Raw genomic sequence first — 26,960 nt, 5'->3', positions numbered from 1 at the left:
ATTCTAGTACCTGTTGTCCCTAAAAACAACACCATTACTAACTTTCCAATAGAGCAGCCCTGGCATTTATTCTCTACTGTCACCGCTCTAAACGCTTCTGTGAAGCAGGTTTTCATGGGTGGGGCTGTGGCTTGGTGGTAGAGCATATGCTTAGCATGTGCAGGGCCTGGGCTGGATTCCCAGCAACCCAGCCCCTCCCAATGTAACAGTGGCCCACTTCATGCTTTGAATATGGCCCTTGCTGCAGTGCCCCTGAGGCTTATCTTAAAGTGAATTTTTTTTTCTTTTTTCCCTCCCCCCAAATGAACAAGTGAATCACAATGCCCTTACAAGGACACCTAGAATAAAGGCTTTGAACTGCTTCTTTAAAAAACCTCTGTTCTCTCTTATGGGAGAATTACAGCATCTGGGACAGGAGTTCCCTGTGCTTCTCCCTAGCTAGCAAAGCAATAAACCTCCTTTTTCCATTTTCTTCAAACTATGTCCTTGTTATTGAATTGGCATCGGGGAGAAAGACCAAGATTTTAATAGTACTGAAGACAGAATTAGGCAGTCAGTGTAGATAGGTAAATCGAGTCAGGTCAGATCAAGGAGGTCAATTTTGAGTGATTTCTGGGAAGTTGGAGACTATCCCCCAAGGGATTGAAATGTTAATTCCTTCAGACCCCTCCTCCACCTTTATCAAGAACCTGCCTCTGCTCCAAACTATTGCTAAGGGAACCTGTCCCAGGAATTGCCCCTCCCTAAAGGGAGCTATGAAGTTGTTAATTAATGGGTTCTGGGCTGCATCATATTCCCTCTTCAGCCCACCTGTTTCTCATCTTTGGCCATCCCACCGAGCATACCTGGGCATTCCTGGGCCTAGTCACATGTTCAGGAAGGAGAAAATAAGGTGGAAAAAGCAGGAGAACAAAGGAAGCCTAGGACAAATCAAAAGGGCAGAACACCTTGCTTTTGGGGATACCAGGATACCAGCCATGGCCCCTTTCTCCCTCCCGGGAGAAGTCTATGTTACTCCATTTTAAATAAACCCCGCTTTATATGCTTGCCTCGATGTGCTTCTCTAATGTTCAGACTTTAACAATTTGAGGGAGCAGAACTCGTCATTGGTAACTGGCAGTATCAACACCACAAAAAAATAACTCCACCAAAATTTCCTGACAGCAAAAGATATTGCAGTGTGCCTCACTGTGCATGTGTGAGAGCAGGTCACACACACAAGCTTCAGCCATGTCATTGTTTGGAGCTTTTGAACCAAATTCCTCTCCTTAGGCATAGATAGCTTTCCCATTTGCTCCCAGGGACTTTATTCTGATACCACCAGTTATCGATGAGGAGTTCTGCTTCCCCACATGTTGAAGCCTGAACATTAGAGAAGCATGCTGAGGCAAGTATAGAAAGCAGGGTTCATTTAAAAAATAGTAATACAGACTTCTCCCCAGGAGGGAGAAGGGGCCATAGCTGGTATCCTGGGATGCCAAGAAGTGAGAGTGTCCTGCTTCTTTTATACACCCTAGACTTTTGTTTGGTTTTGTTTTTCTGCCTTCTTCCCCCTTATCTCTCTCCTTCCTGCTTGGCCCAGGTGGGATGGTCAATAGGTGAGAAGCAGATGGGCTGGAGGGACCAAGGTGGAGTGATCTAGGCAGGAAGCAGCCCAGGAGACAGTAATGAACAACTTTTACAACTCCTGTAGGGAGGGGCAATTCCTGGGACAGGTTACCCTAGCAACAGGTTGGAGCAGGAGCAGGGGCAGGTTCTTGGTAAGGGTGGACAACAGAAAGTCCACAACTTCCTAGGTTCAAAATTGGCCTCCTGATCCAACCTGACTCGATTTACCTATCTATACTGACTGCCTGTGAACTGTTCTTTTTCTCTGGCAGATTTTAGAACTTTTCTTTGCTGTCACTTAAAATTTCATGCCTTTTTAGTTTTCATTTAATGTTTTCAACAATGCCCACTTCACAATCTCTGAGTCTTTTCACTCTTTTTCTATTCTTTTATATTTTAAAGCTACAAAACTTTCCCTATTATCTCTTTAAATAGTTCCTTCTATTTTGATTTTTTCCCTTTTTGAAAATGCTATTATCTAGATATTAATAATTATATTTCAATTCTCCTTATCTCTTAATTTTATTTGTGTGTTTCTATTTTTTTTGTCTTTCCCTGTTTCTTTCTATGTTTTTCAGTGTGCTAATTCATTAAGCAGTTGTGCCCATCCAATTTATTCCATCTATTAGGTCTTTATTTCTTGGTTACTTGGTCCTTTTTAAAATTGATTTGCTACTGCTTTTCTGCTAATAACCTCCCTTAGATTTGCAAAATGACCAAGTAATTTCAAATTCAATTTATAAACATGCTTTCTGCCTTTTTCTTTTCTTTTTTTTTTAACACCAAAATATAGGCAATGCAAGGGTATAGCTGTAGTACTTATTATGATGTGAACTAGGGCTTGCAAAGTAACAAAGTTTAGGGTGTCCAGGAAATCAAAAGGCTTCTGCCTCTAATACAGGCAGAACTTCAAAAGGGCTAATTAAATAAAAACTGGGGTGTGAAGATGGCCTTAGGCCTGAGCCTAAGCAACTCCATTTTAAAAACTCCATTTTGAAACAGGTAGTTTTACCAGGCACACCCACAGAGCACTCCAGTTTGGCCTCAAACAAGTTACTTATTTCCCTTCACCCTGATAACAGAGTGAAGCCCCTGGCAGGGTATCCTGACCTGATAAGAGGGAAAGGTGAGAAGATCAGGGTGGAGACCACCAGACTAGATATATCTGATCCCAGGGTAAATTATGTCATAGAGAAATCCAGTGGTAGCTGGTAAAAATTGAAAGGGGGGTCAAAAGCCACCAAACTTAGTATAAATCATAGAGCTAATGAATAGTGGATTTAGCAAGCCGAAACAAGGCTGCCCTCCAATGCACTGGAGCTGGAGAGCCTGATGAGGACCTGACATCCAGTCACTTGTCATTGTTTCCTGATCCTCTGTGAGATCCTCACCACTCTCAAACTCTACCTCCTCTGCTGGACCTTGATGAGAGCCACAACACTTCTCCCTCCCATCCTCTCCTCAACTAGTCTTCCACTTCACGCCAGGAAAGGCCTGCCTTTATTTCAGACCTGGTCACTGCAGTCTAAGTGAGTGTGCATCTGCTGGACTCAAAGCCTAAGACTTAAGACTTTTGAACTTAGTATGCAGAGGGAATTGTCATTCGCCTGTCATGATTAAGTGTATGTGTGGTTTTTATATCTTTTATTGATTTTATTATTATTATTATTATTAAATACATGACAGCAGTGGAGATTAAGTGTGTTTTGCAGCCCTTAGAATTAATCTAGAATTGTTTGCTGTGGATTCATTATGTCTATTGCAGTGCCTAGCATTAAAGATCATTGTTTTCTTAAGAACTTATAGAGTGAAATTGATTAATTTGAGTGAATAAAGCATTGAAAGGGGCAGAAGCATGTGGACATTCTTTATTTCCCCCCTGGACTGCATACATTGCAATTTTGCCTCCTCCACAACATGGGGGCTGAGGGATCACAGAGAGTAGCAATATTAACTTGGGATATTGCAGAAGATATTTCTGTAAATTTATTATTTGATCAGGGATTATTTTATAAAGTGTCCTGCCTTCAATAGCTACCCTGTCATGGTGTATCTAATTGTGAAATTCAACCAGTCACAGCCTTTGCAACATTGTGTTTGTTTTCAAACATGCATTTTGCCTGGTTCTAGCACAGTGGTTTGGATGTATAGGAACATAATGGGAGGCTACCTAGCTGATATCATAACTTAATCACTTGCATATTTGATTTACCTCACTACAACTGGAAATAAATCGAAAAGTGATGGTTTTACCAAAAGATCTAAACAAAATCCTTACCAGGTACTGTCTTAACCTGAAAAATTTAGTGGCTTCCTGACTTGTCTTGAACATTTAGCTTTAACATTGCTTAAACTCTGATGTTTTAAGGCAGCTCAATGAGACATTCTTAGAACCTAGAGTCAGGAAGACCAAAAACCAAGTTCTAAGAGGTGAAACAAACTCAGGTAGCTACTGTCTCTCCCAGAACAGTGGCTTCTCTTCTGTAAATGTGTCTGCTTTTCTCTCTGTATTGAGGGAAGGAGATGATTCACAAAGAGGGGAATGGCCAGCAGAGTTAAGAGGTTGCAGAGGCATCCTGTTAGAACCCAGCAGGCTTTGAATGGAGCTACTGGGCTCAGTGTCAAGGAGAATCTCAGGCAAGATAGCTTCAGTGGGCTGGGGAGGCAAGGAACTCTCCTGGAAAGGCTTGAGAAATGTCTGATAGGTTGCCAGATGGCTTTTTTAATTTTAATATTTTTAGTTGTAGATGGACACAATACCTTTATTTTGTTTGTTTAGTTTTGTTTTTTTTAAATATGGTGCTGGGGATCAAACCCAGTGCCGCTCCTGTGCTAGGCAAATGCTGTACCACTGAGACACATTCCCAGCCCCAGATGGCTTTTTGATACTTGATTATATTTTATCATTCTTTAGCTAACCAATTTTTTAAAAGGACTTTAGAGAGATATAAGACCTTTCCTGGGGTTATGTATCTAGTATGTGGCAAAGACAGGAGTCAAATGCAGGAATGTCTGCCCTTGAGCTCTTTATCATAGTGGTTTTACCATCACTTTCTTTAGGACCACACATGTGCAGTCACTTAGCCAGTCTTCTTGATATATTTGAGTCCAGAGTGCAGAATACCACAGGTACTCCACAGAGGAACCAGATTCCAGGTTTTCTCAGCCTCACAAAAAAAATCACAGCACAAGGAAGGGGTTTTTATTTTTTTTAAGAGAGAGTGGAGAGAGAAAGAGAGAGTGAGAGAGTAAATCTACTATTTTGGTGGCCTACTGTCCCTTATCAGAGAATGCACAATGATAGAGTATTTTGCTATTTGACTTATACATTCTATCTGTAGCTTCCAGAATAAAAGAATAATAGAGACAATTAGTTCTGCTAAATGCATCTTGGAGCCATGTGTTACTTATCTATGGATTTTCTCCTTAGGTGCAATTTAGGTTTCATCAAACAAAGGAGATCTGATTTAAGATAATTCTCTTGGTAAGAAAGCAATTGCTGCTGCAATCTGCCATTCACCTAGAGCCATTGATCCCAGGAAAAACATTAATTTATCAAAGAATTCAAAATAAAACACAACATATGCTGTTGTTTGAAGCAAATTGATGGGTAGAATTCTATATTCTTCTAAGTTCTCCTATGTAACCCTTGCTTCATTTACTTCAGTGAAAATTACTGTAAAATATTAGTTTCATCTTCTTTTACCATTATTTTTAATTCAAACTACAAGCTGGTTAACATTTTAGAAGGTTAGTCCATTACCTTAACCTCATTGTAGTGTTATGTTATTTGAAATTGTCTTTTCAAAGCACTAATGGACATTGAAAAATAGTCTCTTTTTGTAAACCTCTGGAGCCATTCATTCTGCATTATGTTAGTAAAGTGCTTGTGGGGAATCCAGGCATTTGATGGTAACTTTGGTCTTGTATGGTGACCTTCTTGTAGCAACCATATAATCGTCTTCTGAAAGCGATAGTCCAGGTGTGAAGGGGTTGTGGCCATGAATAAATGCTTTTCATTAGAGTTGTTATTAGATTTCGAAATCTGCACGTCGCAAGCAAAATGACCATGAGATGATAATTAAGTGGTCAGCCTCTGCATTAGAGATTTTAAAAAAAAAATACAATATAAAACACTTGCGTGAGCACAGATTCTGTTCTTTCATTTTTTAAATGTAGATGATATTTTTTCTTGAATAATGAGTGTCTTGTAGGACAAGAGGCTCTTGACTGAAGGTTGGTGTTGAAATACTTGCTACCTAACAGCAGTATAAGCAGATTGTACAAAGGAGACCACTGTTTCATCACTGAAGTTCAAAACCAAGGTTTCTCTCCAGGAGGGGTGTTTGGAGCCTCTAAAAATTGCAACAGATGGGTATCTCAAATTTAAATTCTTTTGATAATGATTAAGGATTTTTTTTTTTTTGCTTAAAAATGATGAAAATAAAAGTTTCACTGACAGTCTTTGAAGATGACAGGAAAAGATCTATCAGAAAATTATAACTTTTTTGAGATTCATTTTAAAGCAAGTGGTTTTTGCTTCTCTGTACTATGTGATGTGAATTTTTTGCATTTTAATATAAGTTTTCACTTGGGTTCACCTAAAAATCAGAAAGAAACTATAATTGTTAGCAAGGGTATGTACAACATTTTTGTAATCAGACTGCACCGAAAGCTTGAAAAAAAAATTTAAATCTCCAGTGCAAAAAATAGAGATGATTTCAACAAAACTATAATTGTTAGGTTATATCTTTTCTCTCTCAGTGATTTCAATGGATATCACCACTAAAAATAAACAAGACCAATGGACAACTCATAGGTCACCATGATGCTGATCATATCTATCTGCCAGTTTTTTTTATTTTCTGGATGTGATTATACAAAATTCCAAAAACAATATTATGAAGAGATTTTTGTTAATTTCTAACAAATTCTTGAGTTGTTTCTCCTATGTCACTGTCACTAAATCATTTTGAAAACTTTGCTTTGGAGCCTTAAAGTGTTTCCAGGGATCTGGCTCCCTGACCCAGGCAAAGGCTCTCTTGAATTTTTGAACACTTCATCTTGAATTGTGCTCAATGTGTTGGACTAATGTGATGTACATTGTCTCTCTTAGAAAAGTCATTTTGGCTTTACACTAATGCTTTACTAATTCAATAGCCATGTATCAAATAAATTAATTAAATATCTTTGTTGAATCTAAAAAAAAAAAAAAAAAAAAAAAAAAAACCACTCTGAAAGCCTTCTCAGGGCACTCAGGCGCCCACTAGCAGCGCTCAGCAGCCACCGGCAGTGCGTCCTTCCGCAGAGGTTTCCTTCTCTCTGTTCTCAGATCGCCTTCCTGCGGGGCATCTCGCGCCGCTGCCTGGCGCGAGCTGCTCAGGCACTTGCTTCAACGTCTCAACTGCAGTTACACAGACGGGCTCCATGACACCGGAGCCATGTTACTTCTTGTGGTGCTTCTCACCGGACTTGGTGGGCTGCACGCAGGCCGCAGTGAGTGCACACACTTGTCCCCCTCTCCCAGCCTGGGCTTCTGAGTGTGGACTGTGTTCATTTAGCGGGGGGCTCTCCCTTCCCATCCCAGATCCAGGCCAGATCTCCCACGCGATTTCTCCTTGCCGCTTGCTTCTACCAAAAAGTGAAACCAGAAAGGCTGCCTCTGGTGGAGAATATTTTCACTTCTCTGGGACAGCGTTCTTATCTGCAAAATGGACAAAACTGTGTCTCCCTCACCCACCATCCCAATCAAAATTCTACTAATCACCATGAAGAAACTCAATGATTTTCTGGTTTGGAAATTGCAGATTATTCCTATATCTGATAATCTACATGCTTTCCTGCAAATGACCTCCCTTTCTTAATCAGTTTGTTTTCTCATTTCTGCTCCTGTCACAACACTAATTTGGTACTAAGGACTTTAGCTGTCAAACTGCTGAATTGTGTGTGTGTGTGTGTGTGTGTGTGAGAGAGAGAGAGAGAATAAAACGAGATATTCACAAGAAAGGATTTAGAAATTTGGAGATAAAAATGACTAGAAAAATGGTAGAAAGGAAGAGATGTGTAGATTATTTAATGTAAAGAAAGAAATGCAGAAATAGACTTAGCATTAAATAATGTAAAATCACAGGTACTAAAATAAAATCACTTATTTTTATTTTTAGAGTCGCACAAAAGCTTTCTTCACACCACTGTTCCTGAAAGGATTTCATCAACAGACGCAAAACACGATCGAGAAAATAGAGTAATTGGGGATTATATAATTATTATATCATATTATTATATATGCAAATTTAATTTATATTTTAGTTACACATTAGGATTCATTTGACATAATTATAAAAGCATGGAATATAATTGACTTGAATTATAAGAGGTCTCAGTAATAGACAAAGTATTTCTACTTTTTCTTCCCTCTCCTCTTTCCCCCTGTTCCCTTCCCTGTACTCTACTGACCTGGGAATAATATTTTTAAACCTTAGATTATGTTAAGTTGCCTTTTTAATGTGACAACGCTACTGCAGCAGGCAGAGATGACAGCTTAGAATAGTTTCACAGCAGAACATTTAAATGTGTGTGAATATGCATGAGACTTTATTTCTTTTAAGATGAAGGACTTTAGGGATAAGAATCCACAAATATGGAAATTAAGTGGGTAACAAAACTGAATTTCCCCCAAGACAGGATTAAGGTAATGTGAGTGAGGTGAATCATGAAATTTGTCTTTGGCATGGGTGAACTGGTGGGCTCTAAGTCAAAAGATAACAGTTGACATCAGGTAAGTGTTCCCCCAGAAATGTAATGATGCAAAATAATGGGTGCTTTATTACTGGTTCAGGATCCTGAATCCTCAGATATACACCTAGGTAAGCAAATAAAATGGTTACATATTATTGTTAATTCTGTCAATCTTTTAAAATATAAGTACTAGAGTAGGGGGGATAGGAAGGGGAACAGAATAGAATAGACATTATGACTGATGTATGTACATTCCATGTATGTATTATATGTCAAAATACATTCTGCTGTTATGTATGACTAAAAAAAAATAAAAATAAATCGTATGGTAAAAAAATATAAGTACTAAAAAGTACATAATTTAACATATATTATTTATAAATCTTACTGAAATTTTTGGATACTCTTGTTATAGATTGCTTATATCATTACAATAGAAGGAAAACCATATTTTGTTCATCTTAAAAAGCAGTAAGTAATTATTTCATCTTTTCAAATTTTAATTCTTTGGTTTCTTGATTGTAAAACTTAGTTATGATTAGAATCATTTCAATTCAAATATATGGATACCTATTGTATATTGGGTATTGAGCAAAGTACTAGGCAGAAAAAAGAATAAAATATGATACATAGTCAAAAGAGATACATTAATAGAGAAAATTTCTATTATAGTATTTTATTATGATAAATGTATAAGTAGTATTGTTTGGAAATCAAAGAAACCTTATTAGAAAAAGGTAAGAGATAACTTGTGCATTGAGAGAAGATATATAGCTAGCTATGTGAAGAACAGCAGTAGGAATGGGGTGCGGGAGTGGTGCTGGCATTCCATATAGAGAGAAAATCATTTACAAAATAAGTACATGTGAGACAGAGTGTTGTTGTTGTTGTTTTTGATATGCAAAAACTCAATGTGAATTACTAAATAATAAATTTTTCTGAAGGATAGAGGTAACAGATTCTGAAAAATAAGGTTGGAGTCTGAGGATACTGGGAGACAAAAATAGCTTTACTCATGTACTTGTATAGTCAAATTGAGTCTTACAGGGGTGAAAAACCGAAGGTAGGATGACTAATAACATAACTAATAGTTTAGGTGAGTGATGATGGTGCATCACCAATTATAGCAGTGCAAAGAAAAATGCAGTGAACCTCAAGACAGATTTGATAGAACGATTGAGAAACAGTGGGGAACCTCAGATATAATTTAGTTGTTGCTCAAGAAAATGGATAGCTTATGATGTAACCAAATGAGGGATATGAACAGGGGATATGAACAAGGGAGATATTTGTATGAGGAAAGAGTGAGTTTTAGTGCATATAACATATCCAAGTGGATTTTTCCTACTGGACAGATAAATATAGGCATAGGGATATAGATTTACCAGTAAGTGATAATTTGGCTATAGTGATATTTTTGATGAGAGTTATGTTTATGAACAGATTAGTGGCTAAAGTCTAAGCCTAGAGAAAGACCAATATTTCTGTGATAGGTAGAAAAAAATGTAGCTAACATGAAAGATGAAACTGGAGCAGCCAGAAGTAGGAAGAGAAGCAGAAGAATGAAATGAATGTAAATTAAATGATTGGACTGAGTGGTCCTGATTTTCAAATAGAAGTCAGAAGTCGAATATGGCAGTGCATTTTAAATTTTTTGGATTTGACCTATTATACATGACTATGGATATTTTACAGAGAAGTTTCAGGGAGACTAATAATTGACAAAGTGGAGTATATGTGTTAGACTACTGATTTAGTTAGCTTTTTCACTGTTGTAACCAAAAGACATGACAAGGAGAATTTTAAGGAGGAGACGTTTATTAGGGGGTTCACATGTCAGTGGTCTCAGTAATACACAACTGGCTGTATTCTGGTGGGGGGAGGGCGTGCTGAGGTGAGGCAGAACATCAAGGCAGAAGACTGTGGGGAAGGAAAACAGGTCAGACATGACAATTAGGAAGGGGGGAGGGGGAGATAGATAGATAGATAGATAGATAGATAGATAGATAGATATGGGGAGAATGCTATACTCACCAGGGACAAATTATATATCCTAAAGCCATGAACCCAAAAACCTACCACCTCCTGGCACACCCTACCTACCTACAGTTAACACTCAGTTAATCCCTATTATGGTATTATTCCACTGATTGAGTGTAAGACTCTCATAACCCAATCATTTCACCTCTAAGCTTTCTTGCATTGTCTCATACATGAGCTTTTTGGGGACACCTCACATCCAAACCATAACAATTATTCTTTTGATAAAATTTGTTAAGAATTGAAAAATATAGGGCAAAGGGTCAAGGGAGAGTTATTTAGAATGGTAATGACTTGAAAATGCCATATTCAACTTCTGACAATAGAAGTTTTTTTAAATATAGAATGAGAGAGGGAGAGAGAGAGAATTTTTCAATATTTATTTTTTAGTTATTGGCGGACACAACATCTTTGTTTTGTATGTGGTGCTGAGGATTAGAACCCGGGGCCGCACGCATGCCAGGCGAGCGTGCTACCGCTTGAGCTACATCCCCAACCCCTAAAGAATTGCTTTAAATAAAAAGAAGTAATCCTCTGGAAGTGAAGGAGTGAGGACTGGCACATGGAGAGTTTCTGGAATGGTGTTAAGGAGTGGTGTTAAGTTTTTGAATGATTACTGAGAGGAATAAAAGAAAATTTTAACCAATATCTAAATGAATTTGGTGCATAACTAAGCTTAGTTTATATGAATTTGTAGTGAAAGAAAACAAATCTTTTAAAATTTAGTCCTAATGCTACATTTCAATTTTGAGATTCAAGAGTAACATATGAAATCAATGAATGATAAAGACAAAGATTCGAAAGTTCTATGCTAGAATTGGGGCCTACATGATTTTACTTTTATATGTTTAGCGATTTGTTTTTTCATTAACTTGCATTTTAGTATTATAACTTGAGTTGGAAATATTTGGAGAATAGTTTATAAACAGTTGATTGGTCGTACTTTGAATTCCTCAACCTATAGAAAATTTGCATATGAAGAGTATTTTTCTACTTTTTCTGTTTCGTTTGAGCATGTTTTTATTTTTGCCTAGATCGTTTTTATCTCCATCATCTCTTATTTATTCTTATGACAAAAATGGCACCGAACATTCTGAGTCTTTGTTAGCTCAGGTAAGTTTTAGGATTTTTTAATATTAATAAATATAAATGTCATACTGGGAAGTAAATTTTAAAAATAAATTTATCCACTTGTTTTACTTTATGTATTTTTGTTTTTCAGATGAATTGCAATTATAATGGATATGTTGCAGGTTTTATAAATTCTCTTGTGACACTCAACACTTGTTCAGGACTCAGGTTGTTGATAATTTAAAGATATTCAATTTGCCACTCTTTCAATTACAAATTAATTCTTCATATATGTTTTCTCACTCTATAATCACCTTTATATTTCAATTCCCTATGGATGAATCATAATAACTAATAAAACCACATTGGGACCCTAGCAGCATTGCTCCCTGATGAGAGGCTCTGTTGATACTGAAAGGATCTGCTGCTTATTGACTTTGATGAGTCTGGAGTATAGGGAGTGTTGTCTCTCCATTTTTTAGTTTGCCCGAATTCTGTTTTTGTCCTTTTTAAATTTTTTAAAAAATTCTAATTTGTTATATATGATAGCAGAATATATTACAATTCATATCACACATATAGAGCACAATTTTTCATATCTCTGGTTGTACACAAAGTATATTCACATCATTCATGTCTTCTTACATGTACTTAGGGTCATGATATCCATCTCATTTCACCATCTTTTCTACCCCCATTCCCCCTCCCTTCCCCTCCCACCCCTTTGCCCTATCTAGAATTTGTCTAATCCTCCCATGCTCCCCCTCCCAACCTCACTATGAATCATTCTCCTTATATCAGAGAAAACATTTGGCATTTGGTTTTTTCGGATTGGCTAAAACTTCACTTAGCATTATATTCTCTAACTCCATCCATTTACCTGCAAATGCTATGATTTTATTCTCTTTTAATGCTGAGTAATATTCCATTGTGCATATATGCTACATTTTCTTTATCCATTCATCTACTGAAGGGCATCTAGGTTGGTTCCACATTTCACCTATTGTGAATTGTGCTGCTATAAACATTGATGTGGCTGTATACTTCTCTAAGATTTCATCTCACTTCAGTCAGAATGGCAGCTATTAAGAATACAAACAACAATAAGTGTTGAGGAGGATGTTCGGGAAAAGGCACACTTATACATTGCTGGTGGAACTGCAAAATGGTGCCACCAATATGGAAAGCAGTATGGAGATTCCTTGGAAAACTGGGAATAGAACCACCTTTTGACCCAGCTATCCCACTCCTCAGTCTATACCTATTTCTTAATTTTATACAATAATTGCCAATTGTACAATGCCTTAGAACAATAGACAGTTTGGTTCTGCATGTAATCATTTTTAGACATGTAGTACCTTCAGTTCAGCACACATGAACATTAGGTATCAGAGGACAGTTAGTGTTTCAGAGAAAAGGGACCCAAGACTAACACACCCTGCAGATTTGCTCTGAAAATCTATACACTAGAAGGGGGTCCCTCACCTGTGTAAGAACACAAATTCATGCCACTATTTGCTTTTGGTAAAATAATTAAATATATTTGTAACAGAAAGCAAAATACATTGTGATGTAGTGGTCTGTTTCTGATATGAAACCTCAAAGACCAAAGGAATAAAGTTGAAAAACAAAGGTGACATTGAAATCTTAAAAAAAAAATTTAAAAAAACAAATCTGGCCAAAATTTCTCATTAGAATTAAAGTTTTGGTAGAATCATTTCAGAATTTCTTTGAATTATTTTAACATTCAGGGGAATAATGCAATTCAAAGATGTTTCATATGGAATTGAACCAATTGATGCTCTATCAGGATTTATACACATGATTTATGAAGAAAAAAGTAATCAAATTAATATTCCTCACTCGGGAAAAAGAGTCATTTATGCTGAGTCTGATGAACCACTGCATGAAGGAAAAAAAGCTATACCCGTAAGTGTTAACTCTTTTATTTCCACTTATTTCATATAATTTTGTTAAGAAGTGCTTTCAGAGCTGAATTTGTGACTTGCAAATGTTATCATTATTTTACTTTTCATGAAGGACTTGCATGACTGTTAAAATTATTAGAGAATGAATTTGTGTTCATTGGTATGCTTGAAAAAAGGGAGATGTGAATATAGGACTAAAAACATTAATTTTCATACATGGGCTTATACATAAGTAATATAAAATATGCTGTTTCCTCCATTATACATAATTTAGATAAAAAACATAAGTCTTTGTTTCAAGAGAATTCAAAATGGAAAATTTTAATGATTTACATAAGGTACATGTAAAACAAAGTGATGAATTTTTCCTCCACAGAGACCTATAAACTTGCCACAAATAACACAATATGTTGTAATGAACTGCCGCTGATGGTAAACTTTAGTAATTTTTTTTTCTAAACTAAAAGTAGTTTCTTAAAAATTGGTAATAGAAAATGTGCCCACATAGATGGTTAGTAGGATAATTATCACAAGGATAAGAAAAATAATTCTCTAGATTATAGACCTACACATTCATTTTAATTATTACAAAAGTAAGATACCTAGATATATAGCTTGGAAAGTCTAACTGAAAACTCTTGCTATCACAACACTTTTTGAACTGTAATCCTCTGAATAGTACATAAATTTTCTATTTGTAAACTGGGCCTGACATTATAGTTAGCAGTTACACATTATTACTTCTGGATATAATTTCAGTGCAATGTAAAGCTTCATAAGTTTCTCAAGACTCATGTTGTGTGTTTTTCAGAAAAATGAATATGCCTCATCATTATTCCCTCGGTATCTTGAATTGCATATTGTTGTGGATAAAAATCTGGTATGTCCTATTTTATACATTATTATTTTCAAATTATTTGACATTTATCTTTAACTTAAGTTCAATGATACTGTGAAAAATTTCATCCATTTATTTTGCATTTTTAATTAATCCATTTAAAAATTATATGTAATCAGTTTTTGTTAATCTATTTTGTATATAGATAGAATCTTTTACTTTTGCAAGATAAGCATCTTATTTCCTGAAGCTTGTTGGCTACTTTTTTTATTGGTTCTTTTTAGTTTTACATGACAATAGGATTCATTTTGATGTAAGTATAAAAGCATGAAATATAATTTGTTCTGATTCAGTTCCTGGTGCTTCCCCTTTTCCTCCCCTCCCCCCTTATTATGTTCCCTTCCTTTTTTTCTACTGATCTTTCTGTTGTTTCTTATTGGTTTTTTTTTTTTTTTTTTTTTTTTTTTTTTTTTTTTTTTTGTACTGCGCATTGAACAGAGGGGGCACTCGACCACAGAGCCATATATCCCCATCACTATTTTGTATTTTATTTGGAGACAGGTTCTCACTGAGTTTCTTAGCGCCTTGCTTTTGCTGAGGCTGGCTTTGAACTTGTGATCTTCCTGCCTCAGCCTCTGTAGTCTTAGGGCTCCCAGCACTATTTTTAAAAATAATTGGCTACTTTTATTTTGTCAGAGGATTATACCCTCCAGGAACGGATATGTTACAACTCCCTCAAAATTCTCAACCCCTATCTAATATTTAACTGCATTAGTCTAATTGGAAGGGAAGTCTACACAACAAATATGCCACTTATTTCAAGCAAAGGGAGAAAACATGTTATCATCTGTTTTCTTCTTAGTTCTAGATATATTAAAGGAAAAGAAAAACAAATGAACAAAATTCTCATATTGAGAATTTATGACTATACTTCAAATCTTACATAAATTTAGATTTTGATTATATATTAATCCATGAGGTTACATTTTTCCAAGATTGGTAAGAACTGAGAGTGTCTGATGGAAGAAAATTTTATTTTTTTTCTTGAAAATTAAAGAACAAATATTTTTTTTTTCAAAAAAAGTTGGTGCATGACCTTGAGAGAAGCTGGCCAAGGAATCCCAGGTGAATTTCTGGCCCATAACTGATGACATTGATGTTTTAAAAAAATGCAGCTTTTAAGAAGGATACCTCATGATTCCTACAGATTAGTATCAGCAATATATGAACTCATAATCCATAAGGAAATAATTTACTTTGAAAAGTGTTTAGCAAAACAAAAAGCAATGGATTTAATTTTTTTAGTACCAGGGATTGAATCCAGAGGCATTTAACCACTGAGCCACATCACAAAGCCCTATTTTTATTTTTTATTTTGAGACAGAATCTTGCTAAGTAAGATTAGAGCCTTGCTAAATTGCTAAAACTTGCCTTGACTTATGATCCACCTACCTTAGCCTCTCATGCTTCTGGGATTACATGCCTGAACCACCATGCCCCAAAAAACAGTGGATTTAGATCCACAAAACAATCAGATATTAAAAATTGAAGATACAGCTTATCAAATCTTTTCTTTCCCTAGCTCTCCTATCTCCCTATCAATCCACTTCCTCTATTTTAGTGATGTCTGTTTTATTTCCATAGGATTCCCTCACTTTCTCTCCCTTAGATTTTTCTAGCTTTCACAAATGAGAGAAAACATTTGAGCTGGGATCCTGCCACAAGCCTATAATCCCAGCAGCTTGGGAGGCTGAGATGGGAGGATTTTGAGTTCAAAGCCAGCCTTAGCTATGGTGAGGCGCTAAGCAACTCAGTGAGACCCTGTCCCTTAATAAAACACAAAATAGAACTGGGGATGTGGCTCAGTGGTCGAGTGCCCCTGAGTTCAATCCCTGGTACCAAAAAAGAAAAAAATAGAAAGAAAAAGAAAACATTTGGCCCTTGAGTTCTGGGTCTGGCTTATTTCATTTAGCATAGTGTTCTTGAGTTTCATCCATTTACTAGAAGATGTCATAAATTTCATTCTTTATGACGGAATAAAGACTCCAATGTGTATATATGCACCACATTTTCTTTCTTTTCTGTTGGTGACAGAAGCCTCTGTGTGGTGTAGCTCATGGGCTTTTTATCTGTCATCATTGATGAAGATGGAATGTCAGCTGTGGTTGTCTGAGCTCCCATGCAGGTTGTGTTGGGTGCTTGGTCAGGGCTAACACTCCCTGGGAGTGATGAGCTCTCAGCTCTGGTGCTTCCTATTCCCAATGTCTGCTGTGATGGGGAGGGGGTTCAGTAACTTTCAGATAGTAGTTATCTCTGCAAGTTTCTTTTAGACTGATCATTGAGACATGCCATCTCAGAGGTATTCCTGCTGGTTTTATTTGTTGCCGTCTGAAGGTGGGGAGAAGCTGTATTGATTTAATTTCTTCTAGGGAGGCTGGCTAGCTGTGGTCACTGCAAAATGGTTGCCGTGCCCAGCATAGCTTTCAGAACCCAATTTGAGTTAAGCTGCTTGATCTTCTTCGCTGTATTTGCTTATCCTATCATGTTTTAACTTTGTCTGCTTTTCTTTTGAACTGTTGTTAAGGGAGTTAGCTTATTGGGATTTTCCTCTTCTTCTTTCTTTCTTTGTTATTGTAATCAAGTGGGGTTGAGGTTCATTAGTAGAATCCCTCTTGTTTCTGTGTACTGGCCTTTCCTGGATGCTTGGTTGGTCTAGCCCAAGGTGGTTTGGCCTCTCCCTGAATACTCAGTCTTCACCAAGAAACCCAGAATTGAAGTAAAATGAAGAGTCAGACAGCACTGTGTATGTGGAGTTGTGGGGAATGAGTCTAAGATTTAAATCCTGGGTGCAGTCAAAGTGCAAGAGCAGGAGCTAAGAGAAATGGAGAGGTTCCACGGAAGGTGAGGGAAAGATAGGCAGCTGCCCAGCTTCTGGAACAGGATTCCTACAGGATCTCCAGCTCTGTGGTCCATGGTCAGTTGTTTTTGCAACTTGTCCAGCCCAAGCCCAGGTTTGTCCCAACTCTGTAGTTGATGTGTTGTTCAAAATGAATTAGGGGAGGGGACCTAGAAAGGGTAGTCTGTGCCTACCAACCTCTCCCTGGAGAAAGGGTAGCCCAAATACCTCACCCACAATCATTGTCTTGTGGTCAGGAACTGAGGAACTCTAGCCCCAAGCTCCTGTGTTATGCTTATGGCCAGGAATGTGGCAATTTTGTGTAACACACTGAAGTCCATGGCCTGCAGAGATCAGCTCAGCATTGGTTTTGTTCAAAGTCCATATTGCTATGGTTCTTACTGCTGAGGTATTATAGTGGCCTAAGACCACTATAATTGGCCACATGTGATGCCAACCATAATAGCCATAGTTAACCATAACCATATGTTAGTATGTTTATAGTATGTGTTCTCTTACTGCAGTGGATTTATGCTAGAAAGTATTATCAATAAGATTATTATTATTATTATTAATATTATCAAAAGATTCATGTATTTTTGGAATTAAGCTCCTTAATAACCTATGATCAGAGAAAAGAGTAGAAACTTGAAAAAATATGTGTCCAGTATTAATATCAATTTCATAAGCTCAGTTAAAGCCTTCATTGGCCATTAAGTGAATACTGGGAAAATAGGAATAATGAGAATAAATAAGACATTTATGTCAAGACAGTAGAAAGAAAAGAACAAGTTAAACCAAAAGAAAGTAGAACACAGGAAATAAGGTTAGGGAGCACAAGTTATGGATATAGAAAAAAGAGAAATCATTTGAAATCTGAAGTTTGGTACAGTAGAAAACTAATAAAATTGATAAACCTATGGTGAGATTAGTCAAGAAATTTATCCTTTTCTATTAAAAAAATAAGAAATAAAAATGGGAAAATGAGTACAAATCCTATAGTCTATATATAAAGAATGTCAAGGGTTATGATAAGCATTTCTTTTTTGGTGGGGAAAACTTGAAGATTTAGATATGATGAGAAGAGTCCTTGAAAATTACAGTTTACAAGGGCTGATATTGAGACAGGATCTCACTGAGTTGTTTAGCACCTTGATTTGGTGAGGTTGGCTTTGAACTTGTGATCCTCATGCCTCAATCTCTGGAGCCGCTGGGATTACAGGTGTGCATCACTGCCCCTTGCTGTTCTCTCACTTTTATTATACTAAAACCAGACACTGTTGTCTCTTACCTGGCTTCCTCATCTTCTTGTGAAGCTAGATTGGTACATGAATAGCTGTTTGAATTCATGTCTGTATGAGAATGTAATAGACCTAGCACCTTGGTTACCATCTTGTTCCCAATGTTAAGAGCATTGAACATTGCTACAATTATGTTATTGAATTTTTTTTTTGTTATTAATGATGTATCATTATTTTCTAGATTACAGTTGGAAGGGATGTGATATATTAATTACATCCACCATTTTTTAAAAAAATTTTATTGGTGCATTATACATAATAGAGGAATTCACTGTGTTGTATTATAAGTGAACATAAACATAAACTCATTTTTAAAAATAATTTATCTTTTTCAGTTTGATTATATGGGCTCTGACGTAAAGACTGTAACACAGAAGGTCATTCATGTCATTGGCCTTGTTAACACTGTAAGTTTTAAAAAATTATTTCATTTATATATTTTTTTAAAATATAGGTAATATGAATTAATATGTATAGTAGCTTGCTATGCCCTTGAAGACTTTCTGTAACCAAAATATCATATTAAATATGCTTTTTATAAAAGTTCAATTGAATGTTCAAATTTACTTAAAATTTCTCATTTTATCTTTGACCCATAGATGCTTGCTCAGTTAAAACTGTCTATCATACTATCTTCTATTGAAATCTGGTCATATAAAAACAAAATTTCTACTGTAGGAGCTCCTGAGAATGTGTTATTTAGATTTTTAAATTGGAAACATGACAACTTTAAATTTCATAATAACATTTCATATTTATTTGCGTAAGTACAGTGTTTTACATTTCATAATACTAAAGGGATAAGCCAAGGTTACCTTATATGTTAATAAGGAAAATAAGCATGTTTCACATATATATGTTGTTCTACTAATTTGATGGATGTCATGGGATATGAAAAAACATAAGCTAAAGTCCTTGTCATCAAGTTAATATGAGATAAACTTAAAATTTTTATTGAAAAATATGAAACTACCAAACGTACAATATTTGTAAAGTACTGTAATGAACACTTGAAATTTTGATGAGAAGGAAGACTGCATGTTATTACTGCCACAATAAAATTAAAAAACTGAGCAATAATGAAAAAAGTAAAATCAAATGAAAGGAAATGAAATAACTAAAAGCGCTTAAGCATGAGCGATACAATTTCTTTGATTTCCTTTGGCTTATAAACTTTTACTACTTGTTATCATATCTCTCTATTCTTGTCACTTATCTAATTAATTCTTATATTTTTATTTTCTAATGAAATGAGTATATTAAATTATCATACTATCTAGACTCTAATGTAAAAAATATCTATTCATCTTTAGTGAATAATTTAAAAATTAGGTCAAAGAAAATTGAATTTTTAGGCTGCAAGTATAAAGTGAACCAGAATGAAAACTATAACATTAGTGCAATGACATTTTGCATAAATTATTAAGTCTCATCCTTTATATTTCTAGATGTTTCAAAATTGATATATTGAAATGTTCTTAATGTTGAAAACTTGGAAAAAAACTTTATTAAGCATAATTGAGGGTAGCATAGTGTTTGACAACAGTAAATATTCAATAATATTTACTATTATCTATAGTAATACTACTTTAAATACACTTCTGAGTAAACTTATTGTTTTTTAGCTTTGTGAAACATTCTGCTTCTGTAGGTATTACATTTCCAGGAAAAGTATGTGAAAATAATTTTGATGCAGGAATTGCTCTGGTATGTAATCATTATCTAATTTTCTTCCACTATTTTTATGTTCAAAATTTCCTAAGTATTTTAAATCATGAATAAATATATTGCTAATATTTTACAAATTCTTGTATAGCTTTTATATTAGTACTTGGGAACACTAAGATTAAACTTTAAACATAGCTTTAAAAAGATAATATTGGAAAGTCCATCTGCTCCTCAATATCAGATTTTTTTTTAAAAGCATATTTGGTCTTTGTAAGTCAAATTTTCAAATTTTAACTTTTTGAACATTGGTATGCTAGTCCTCAATATTAATTATATAACCACTGCAATTTTAGATTCATCCTTTAATTTTGATTTTCTAGTTTAATTGTTGATATACATTATATACTATTTATTTAAAAATTAGTATTTTTAATAGGTAATTAGTATATTATTGCATTATGTTTGGGAGGAGCAGAATGTTGTACTAAAGATCTACTATTGAATATTACTATTTTGTGAGGTTATGTTTTACTATGTTTAAAGAATAATCCGACACTTCCTAGACACTTGTTTTTATTTCTCCATCTTTGCTTTTGGTTATCTCTCAACCAGTATTTGAGAAGTAACCATCAGCACTTGTTTGGATTACTGGTGCCATTGAAAATAATGTTTTTATTTTTTTTTTTGAGGTCTGATTTCTAAAAATTTGTTGTTATTAGTTATGCATGATAGTACAATGTATTTTGACATATCATACATGCATGGAATATAACTTCCCATTCTTGTGATTGTACTTGATGAGAAGTTACACTGGTTGTGTATTCATATATGAACATAGGACAGCTAGGTTAGATTCATTCTACTGTGTTTCTCATTTTGGCCCCCCTTAATTCCCCCTATTTCCCCAATCCAATTCAGTGAACTGATACTCCTACCTCTCACCACCTATTGTGAGTCAGCATTCTCATATCAGAGAGAATATTTGGCTTTTGGCATTTTGGGATTGGTTTACATCACTTAGCATGATAATCTTCATTTCCATCCATTTATCAGCAAATGCCACAATTTAATTCTTCTTTGTGGCTGAGTAATTTTCCGCTGTATATATGTACCACATTTTCCTTATCCATTCATTTGTTCAAGGAACCTAGATTGATTCCATAGCTTGGCTATTGTGAATTGAGCTGCTATAAACATTGATGTGGCTGCACCACTGTAGTATACTGTTTTTAAGTCCTTTGGATATAAACTGAGGAGTGGGATAGCTGGGTCAAATTGTGGTTCCATTCCAGGTTTTGTGAGGAATCTCCAAACTGCTTTCCATATTGGCTGCACAAATTTGCAGTCCCACCACCAATGTATGAGTGCACCTTTTCCTCATATCCTCACCAATATTGATTGTTACTTGTATTTTTTTCTTTGAGTGACAAATTTATTATTTTAATTAGGTATATATGACAACAGAATGCATTTTGATTCATTATACACAAATGCAGCACAACTTTTCATTTTTCTGGTTGTATAAGATGTAGTGTCATACCATATGTGCAGACATACTTGTACCTAGGGTAATAACGTTCATCTCATTCCACCAATGTTCCTGCCCCCATGCAAGCTCCCCAACCCTCCCCTTTGCCTAATCACAGTTCCTCCATTTTCCAATGCCCCCCGCCTGCCATTATGAATCAACATCCACTTATCAGAGAGAACATTTGGCCTCTGGTTGTTTGCATTGACTAACTTCACTTAGCATGATATTCTCCAAATCCATCCACTTACCTGCACATGCCATAATTTTATTCTCTTTTAATGCTGAGTGATATTCCATTGAGTATATACACCACAGTTTCTTTATCCATTCATCAATTGAAGGGCACATAGGTTGCTTCCATAGTTTAGCTATTGTGAATTGAGCTGCTGTAAACATTGGTTTGGTTACTATAGTGTGCTGATTTTAAGTACCTTGGTTGTATAGATGGGAAAGATTCGCTGCTTCAAATGGTGGTTCCATTCCAAGTTTTCTAAGGAATCTCCATACTGCTTTCCAGATTGATTGCACCAAATTGCAATCATATATGCATACAGGGTAATAATGTCCAATTTATAATATTATCATTCTTATCTCTGCTCCCTTTATTCCCCACTGTCTAGTCTAAAATACCTCTATTCTATCCACCCCCATACCATTGTGCATCTGCATATCAGAGAAAACATTCGGTCTTTGGTTCTTTGGCCTGGCTTATTTCACTTAGCATATATTCTCCAGTTCCATCCATTTTCTGGCAAATGCCATAATTTCATTCTTTTTAAAGGTTGAGTACTATTCCATTGTGTATACCTCGGAGTTCTTGATTATTTCTTTTGCTGTGAAGAAGCTTTTTAGTTTTATAAAAGCTTATTTATTAATTCTCAATTTTACTTCTTGTGCCGTAGGAGTCTTGTTGAGGAATTCGGTTCCTAAGCTGACATTATGGAGATTTGGGCCTACTTTTTCTTTTATTATGTGTAGTTTTTCTAGGTCCTTGATCCACTTTGAGAAGAGTTTTGTTCACTGTGAGAGATAGGGTTCTAATTTTATTTTATTACACAAGGATTTCTAGTTTCCCCAGCACAATTTGTTGAAAATCTATCTTTTCTCCAATGCATATTTATGGCACTTTTGTCTAGTATGAGATAACTGTATTTATGTGGTTCTGTCTGTATGTCTTATCTTCTATACCATTGTATAATTTAAAGTCTGGTATTTTGATGCTTCCTGCTTTACTTGCTGAAGATTGCTTTGGCTATTCTGGGTCTCTTATATTCCAAATGAATTTCACGAGTGAAATTCATTTTTTCTGTTTCTCTAAAGAATGTCATCAGAACCTCAATAGTAATTGCATTAAATGTATATAGATAGTACTTTTGGTAGCATGGCCATTTTGACAATATTAATTCTGCCTATTCAAAATCATGGGAGATCTTTCCATCTTCTAAGGTCTTCTTGGATTTTTTTCTTCAGTGTTATGTAGTTTTTATTGTAGAGGTTTTTCACCTCTTTTTTTAGATTGATTCCCAAATATTTTATTTTCTTTGAGGCTATTGCAAATGGGATAATTTTCCATCAGTTGATTCATCAATGATATATTGGAATGGAATGATTTATGAGTGTTAATTTTATATCCTGATACATTGCTGAATTCATTTATGAGTTCTAGAAGTTTTCTGGTGGAGATTTTTGGTCTTCTAAATGTAGGGAATTATATAGTCAGCAAATAAGGATAATTTGAGTTTTTCTTTTCCTCTTTCTTCTAATTGCTCTGGTAGGTTTTTCAGTACTGTGTTGAACAGAAGTGGTGAAAGAGGGTCTCCCTGTCTTGTTCCAGTTTGCAGAGGAAATTCTTCCAATTTTTCTCCTTCTATAGAATGGTGTTTGCCTTGGGTTTATTATATATAACTTTTATCATGTTGAGGTATGGTCCTATCATCCCTAATTTTTCTGGTGTTTTGGTCATGAATGGATGCTGTAGTTTGTCAAATGCTTTTCCTGCATCTATTTATAGAATCATGTAATTCTTGTCATTAAGTCTATTGATGTTTACATTTATTGACTTCTATATGTTGAACCAACCTTGCATGCTTGAGATGAACCCCATTTGAGTATGGTGCACTATCTTCTTAATATATTTTTGTATGCAATTTGGCAGTATTTTATTAAGAATTTTTTTATCTATGTTCATTGGGGATATTGGTCTGAAGTTTTCTTTCCTGATACATCTTTGTCTGGTTTTGGTATCATGGTGATCAAATTAATTTGGAAGTGTTGCTTCCTTTTGTGTTTCATGGAATAATTTGAGTAGGATTGGTGGTAGTTCTCTTTAAAGGTCAGGTAGAACTTAGGTGAGAATCCCTCTCGTCCTAGGCTTTTGTTTGCTGGTAGGCTTTGATGACATGTTCAATTTCATTGCTTAAAACTGATCTGTTTGAATTTTCTATGTCCTCCTGATTCAATTTGTGTAGGTCATATGTCTCTAAAAATTTGTTAATGTCTTACAAGATTTTCTAATTTATTAGAGTATACATTTTCAAAATAGTCTGATTATTTTTGGTATTTCAGTGATGTCTTTTTCATTATACATTTCAATAAGTTTTCTCTCACATTATTAGGTTGCTTAAGGTTTTACCAATTTTATTTATTTTTTCAAAGATATAACATTTTGTTTCATTAACTTTTTGTTTCAGTTTCTTTATTTCTCCTCTGGTTTTCATTATTTGCTGTATTCTGCTGCTTTGGGTGTTGATTAGTTCTACTTTTTCTAGGACTTTGAGATATAATGTTAGGTTATTTATTTGGTGACTTTCTATTCTTTTAGTGAATGAGCTCAATACAATGAACTTTCCTCTTAGACCTGCCTTCATAGTGTCCCAGAGATTTTTATATACTGTATCACTATTTTCATTTATAGTTAAGTAAAATTTCATCCCTGATTTCTTCAGCTATTCATTGGTCATTCAATATGGTATTATTTTGTCTCCAGGTATTGGAGTAGGTTCTATTGTTTATTTTATTGTTGGTTTCAGATTTCAATCCATAGGACCTGATAATAATGAAGGTATTCTCTCTCTCTTTCAGTGTACTTGCTAAGAGTTTCTTTGTGGCCTAAGATATGGTCTATTTTATGGAGATACATTTGTTACTTAGATGGTTTTCAGTCACTGATGGATGAAATTTTCTATATGTATCTGTTATGTTGTGTCTAAATTATTAATTGTATTTTGGGGTTCTATAGCTTCTTTTTTTTAGTTTTTCTTTAGAGAATCTATCCACTGGTGAGGGAGTTTTGTTAAAGTCATCCAGTTTTATTGTGTTGTTGTCTATTTGATTCTTGAAATTGAGAACAGTTTGTTTGATGTATGTAGAATCTCCATTGTTTGGGGCATAAATATTTACAGTTGTTATGTCTGGTTGATGTATAATTCCCTGAAGCAGTATAAAATGTATTTCTTTGTCTCTTCTCTTTAACTTTGGCTTGAAGTCCACTTTATCTGATATGAGGATAATAAACCCTGTTTGTTTACAAAATCCATGTGAATGATATGTTTTTCCCATCATTTTAGCTTCAGTCTGGATGTCATTATCTATGGAGATGAGTCTTTTGGAGACAGCATATTGTTGCATCTCATTTTTTAATCCAATCTTCTAGCCTATGTCTTTTGATTGATGTGTTTGGGTCATTTATATTCAATATTTTTATTGAGAAATGATTTTTATTCTATGTCATTTTGGGTTATTTTTGCTTTTTAGTTTGAATTAGTTTCTTCTTTGATTGACTATTCTTCTAGTGTACTTCCTCCCTTTGGTGGTTTTCACTTTTATGTTTCATTTCTTCATGTAATATTTTATTAGGTATGTTTTGTAATGCAGGCTTTCTTGTTGTCAATTCTTTTAACTTTTGTTTATCACAGAAGGTTTTTATTGCTTCATCAATTATGTAGCTTAATTTTGCTTAGTGTAATATTCTTGGCTGGCATTCATTTTCATTCAGAGATTGGGTATATGTTATTTCAAGACCACCTCTTAGATTTGAGGTCTTGGAATAACATATACTGATTTCATTCCTTATACCATCTGTTACTTAGCAGATCAGTTTAACTATGTACATTCTAAACACCTTTCTTTGACATTTCTTTCAGTGTAGTGTCAGTGGATTCTGTTATCAGAGCATCTTGATTTGTTTGGAATGATTTGTTCTTTTGCTTTTTCATGTTTGTGTGTCTACCCATCTACGAATGTGGACTTGACATAGTAGTGTTTCTGCATTGCAGTGGACTTATAGTGTCCCTGATAGTTTCCAGTACCTCACCATTTAGGGTGGGTACAAATAATATCAACAACCAATGCAAACAATATACAGCATTAAACCAAATAGCTCCTGCTATGACATCTACAATGTTAATTGTCACAATGAACAGAAATAACATGATCAGTTATTGCCTACAATAAAACAGTAAGTTTGCAAAAGAGTTTACAATTTCAAATGGTGGATAGACAGTAGAAGTGATGTAGGTTGTAATGTTTATGAGGAAGAAGGAGAGAAGATAGAAGTAAAGAATTAAAGCTAGAATGAAAGAAAGAATAGTAGAGATTGTTAGCAGAAAAAAAGAAAGAAAGAGAATCAAGGGAAACAGATTAGTGAGAGAAAAAATATACATAAGGTGAAAATTTTAAAAATTAAAAATAAAAATAAAATAATCAATCATCTTTGTCTTCAAAATACTGGTCAATGAAAAATAACTGGCTTCAAATAGGCTAGAAATGAGAAAAAACAAATATGCATATGTACAAAGGTCCATGAATCATTAAGATCATAATTAAACAGAGAAAAGAAAAAAAGGAAAAAAAGGATCTCAATGAAAAATTAAGGAATTTTTGTTTTTGGAGTTCAGAATATTATCAGCTTCCCTTCTCAACAGTGTTACATGGGCTTGTCTGGAATTTGAAGCTTGCCTCCACCCTTGGGGGCAGGGGTTGCTGGAGTGAGAGAGGTAATCTCATAGGTGAAACTCCTGGTTTAGGCTTAAGTAGGCTCCAGGCACTTTGATGAATGCCAGTTGGTCTGGAGATTTTAAATCAGTGCACCTCTAGGGCCCAGAAATTGCTGGTCCACACTGGAAGACTGCATCATAGGGATCTCCCCTAGGTTCCACTCATGTGGTGAAGGAGTTAATTCTTAGGCCACTCTGTCATCTATGGATCTCATGTTTCTTGGTCTCTGGTTCAGTCTTCAAACTCAATTTCTTCTGTCCCTGCTCCTTCAAATTTCCAGCCAGGCATGCCTCTCCCAGCCATTCCTGCAAGCAGCCATATTGGAGTGGAAGGGCAAAAGCAGGTG

The 26,960-nt window shown here is 35.2% G+C and overlaps 1 protein-coding gene across 1 annotated transcript in view; it reads left to right on the top strand.

Moving 5' to 3' along the window:
* The first annotated feature begins 7,049 nt into the window (after positions 1-7,049).
* Positions 7,050-26,960, top strand: part of LOC143398243 (disintegrin and metalloproteinase domain-containing protein 5-like) — a 93,641-nt gene continuing 73,730 nt past the window's right edge. Inside the window, exons 1-10 of the mRNA XM_076855275.1 lie at positions 7,050-7,104; positions 7,773-7,852; positions 8,762-8,817; positions 11,421-11,499; positions 11,609-11,685; positions 13,209-13,386; positions 14,197-14,265; positions 18,756-18,827; positions 19,020-19,183; positions 20,046-20,127. Coding sequence (XP_076711390.1) covers positions 7,050-7,104; positions 7,773-7,852; positions 8,762-8,817; positions 11,421-11,499; positions 11,609-11,685; positions 13,209-13,386; positions 14,197-14,265; positions 18,756-18,827; positions 19,020-19,183; positions 20,046-20,127 — 912 coding nt within the window. The remainder of the gene's footprint in view (positions 7,105-7,772; positions 7,853-8,761; positions 8,818-11,420; positions 11,500-11,608; positions 11,686-13,208; positions 13,387-14,196; positions 14,266-18,755; positions 18,828-19,019; positions 19,184-20,045; positions 20,128-26,960) is intronic.

This window comes from Callospermophilus lateralis, chromosome 4 (genome assembly GCF_048772815.1).
Source record: "Callospermophilus lateralis isolate mCalLat2 chromosome 4, mCalLat2.hap1, whole genome shotgun sequence".
NCBI lineage: Eukaryota > Metazoa > Chordata > Mammalia > Rodentia > Sciuridae > Callospermophilus > Callospermophilus lateralis.
This window is presented reverse-complemented; position numbering and strand designations above follow the sequence as displayed.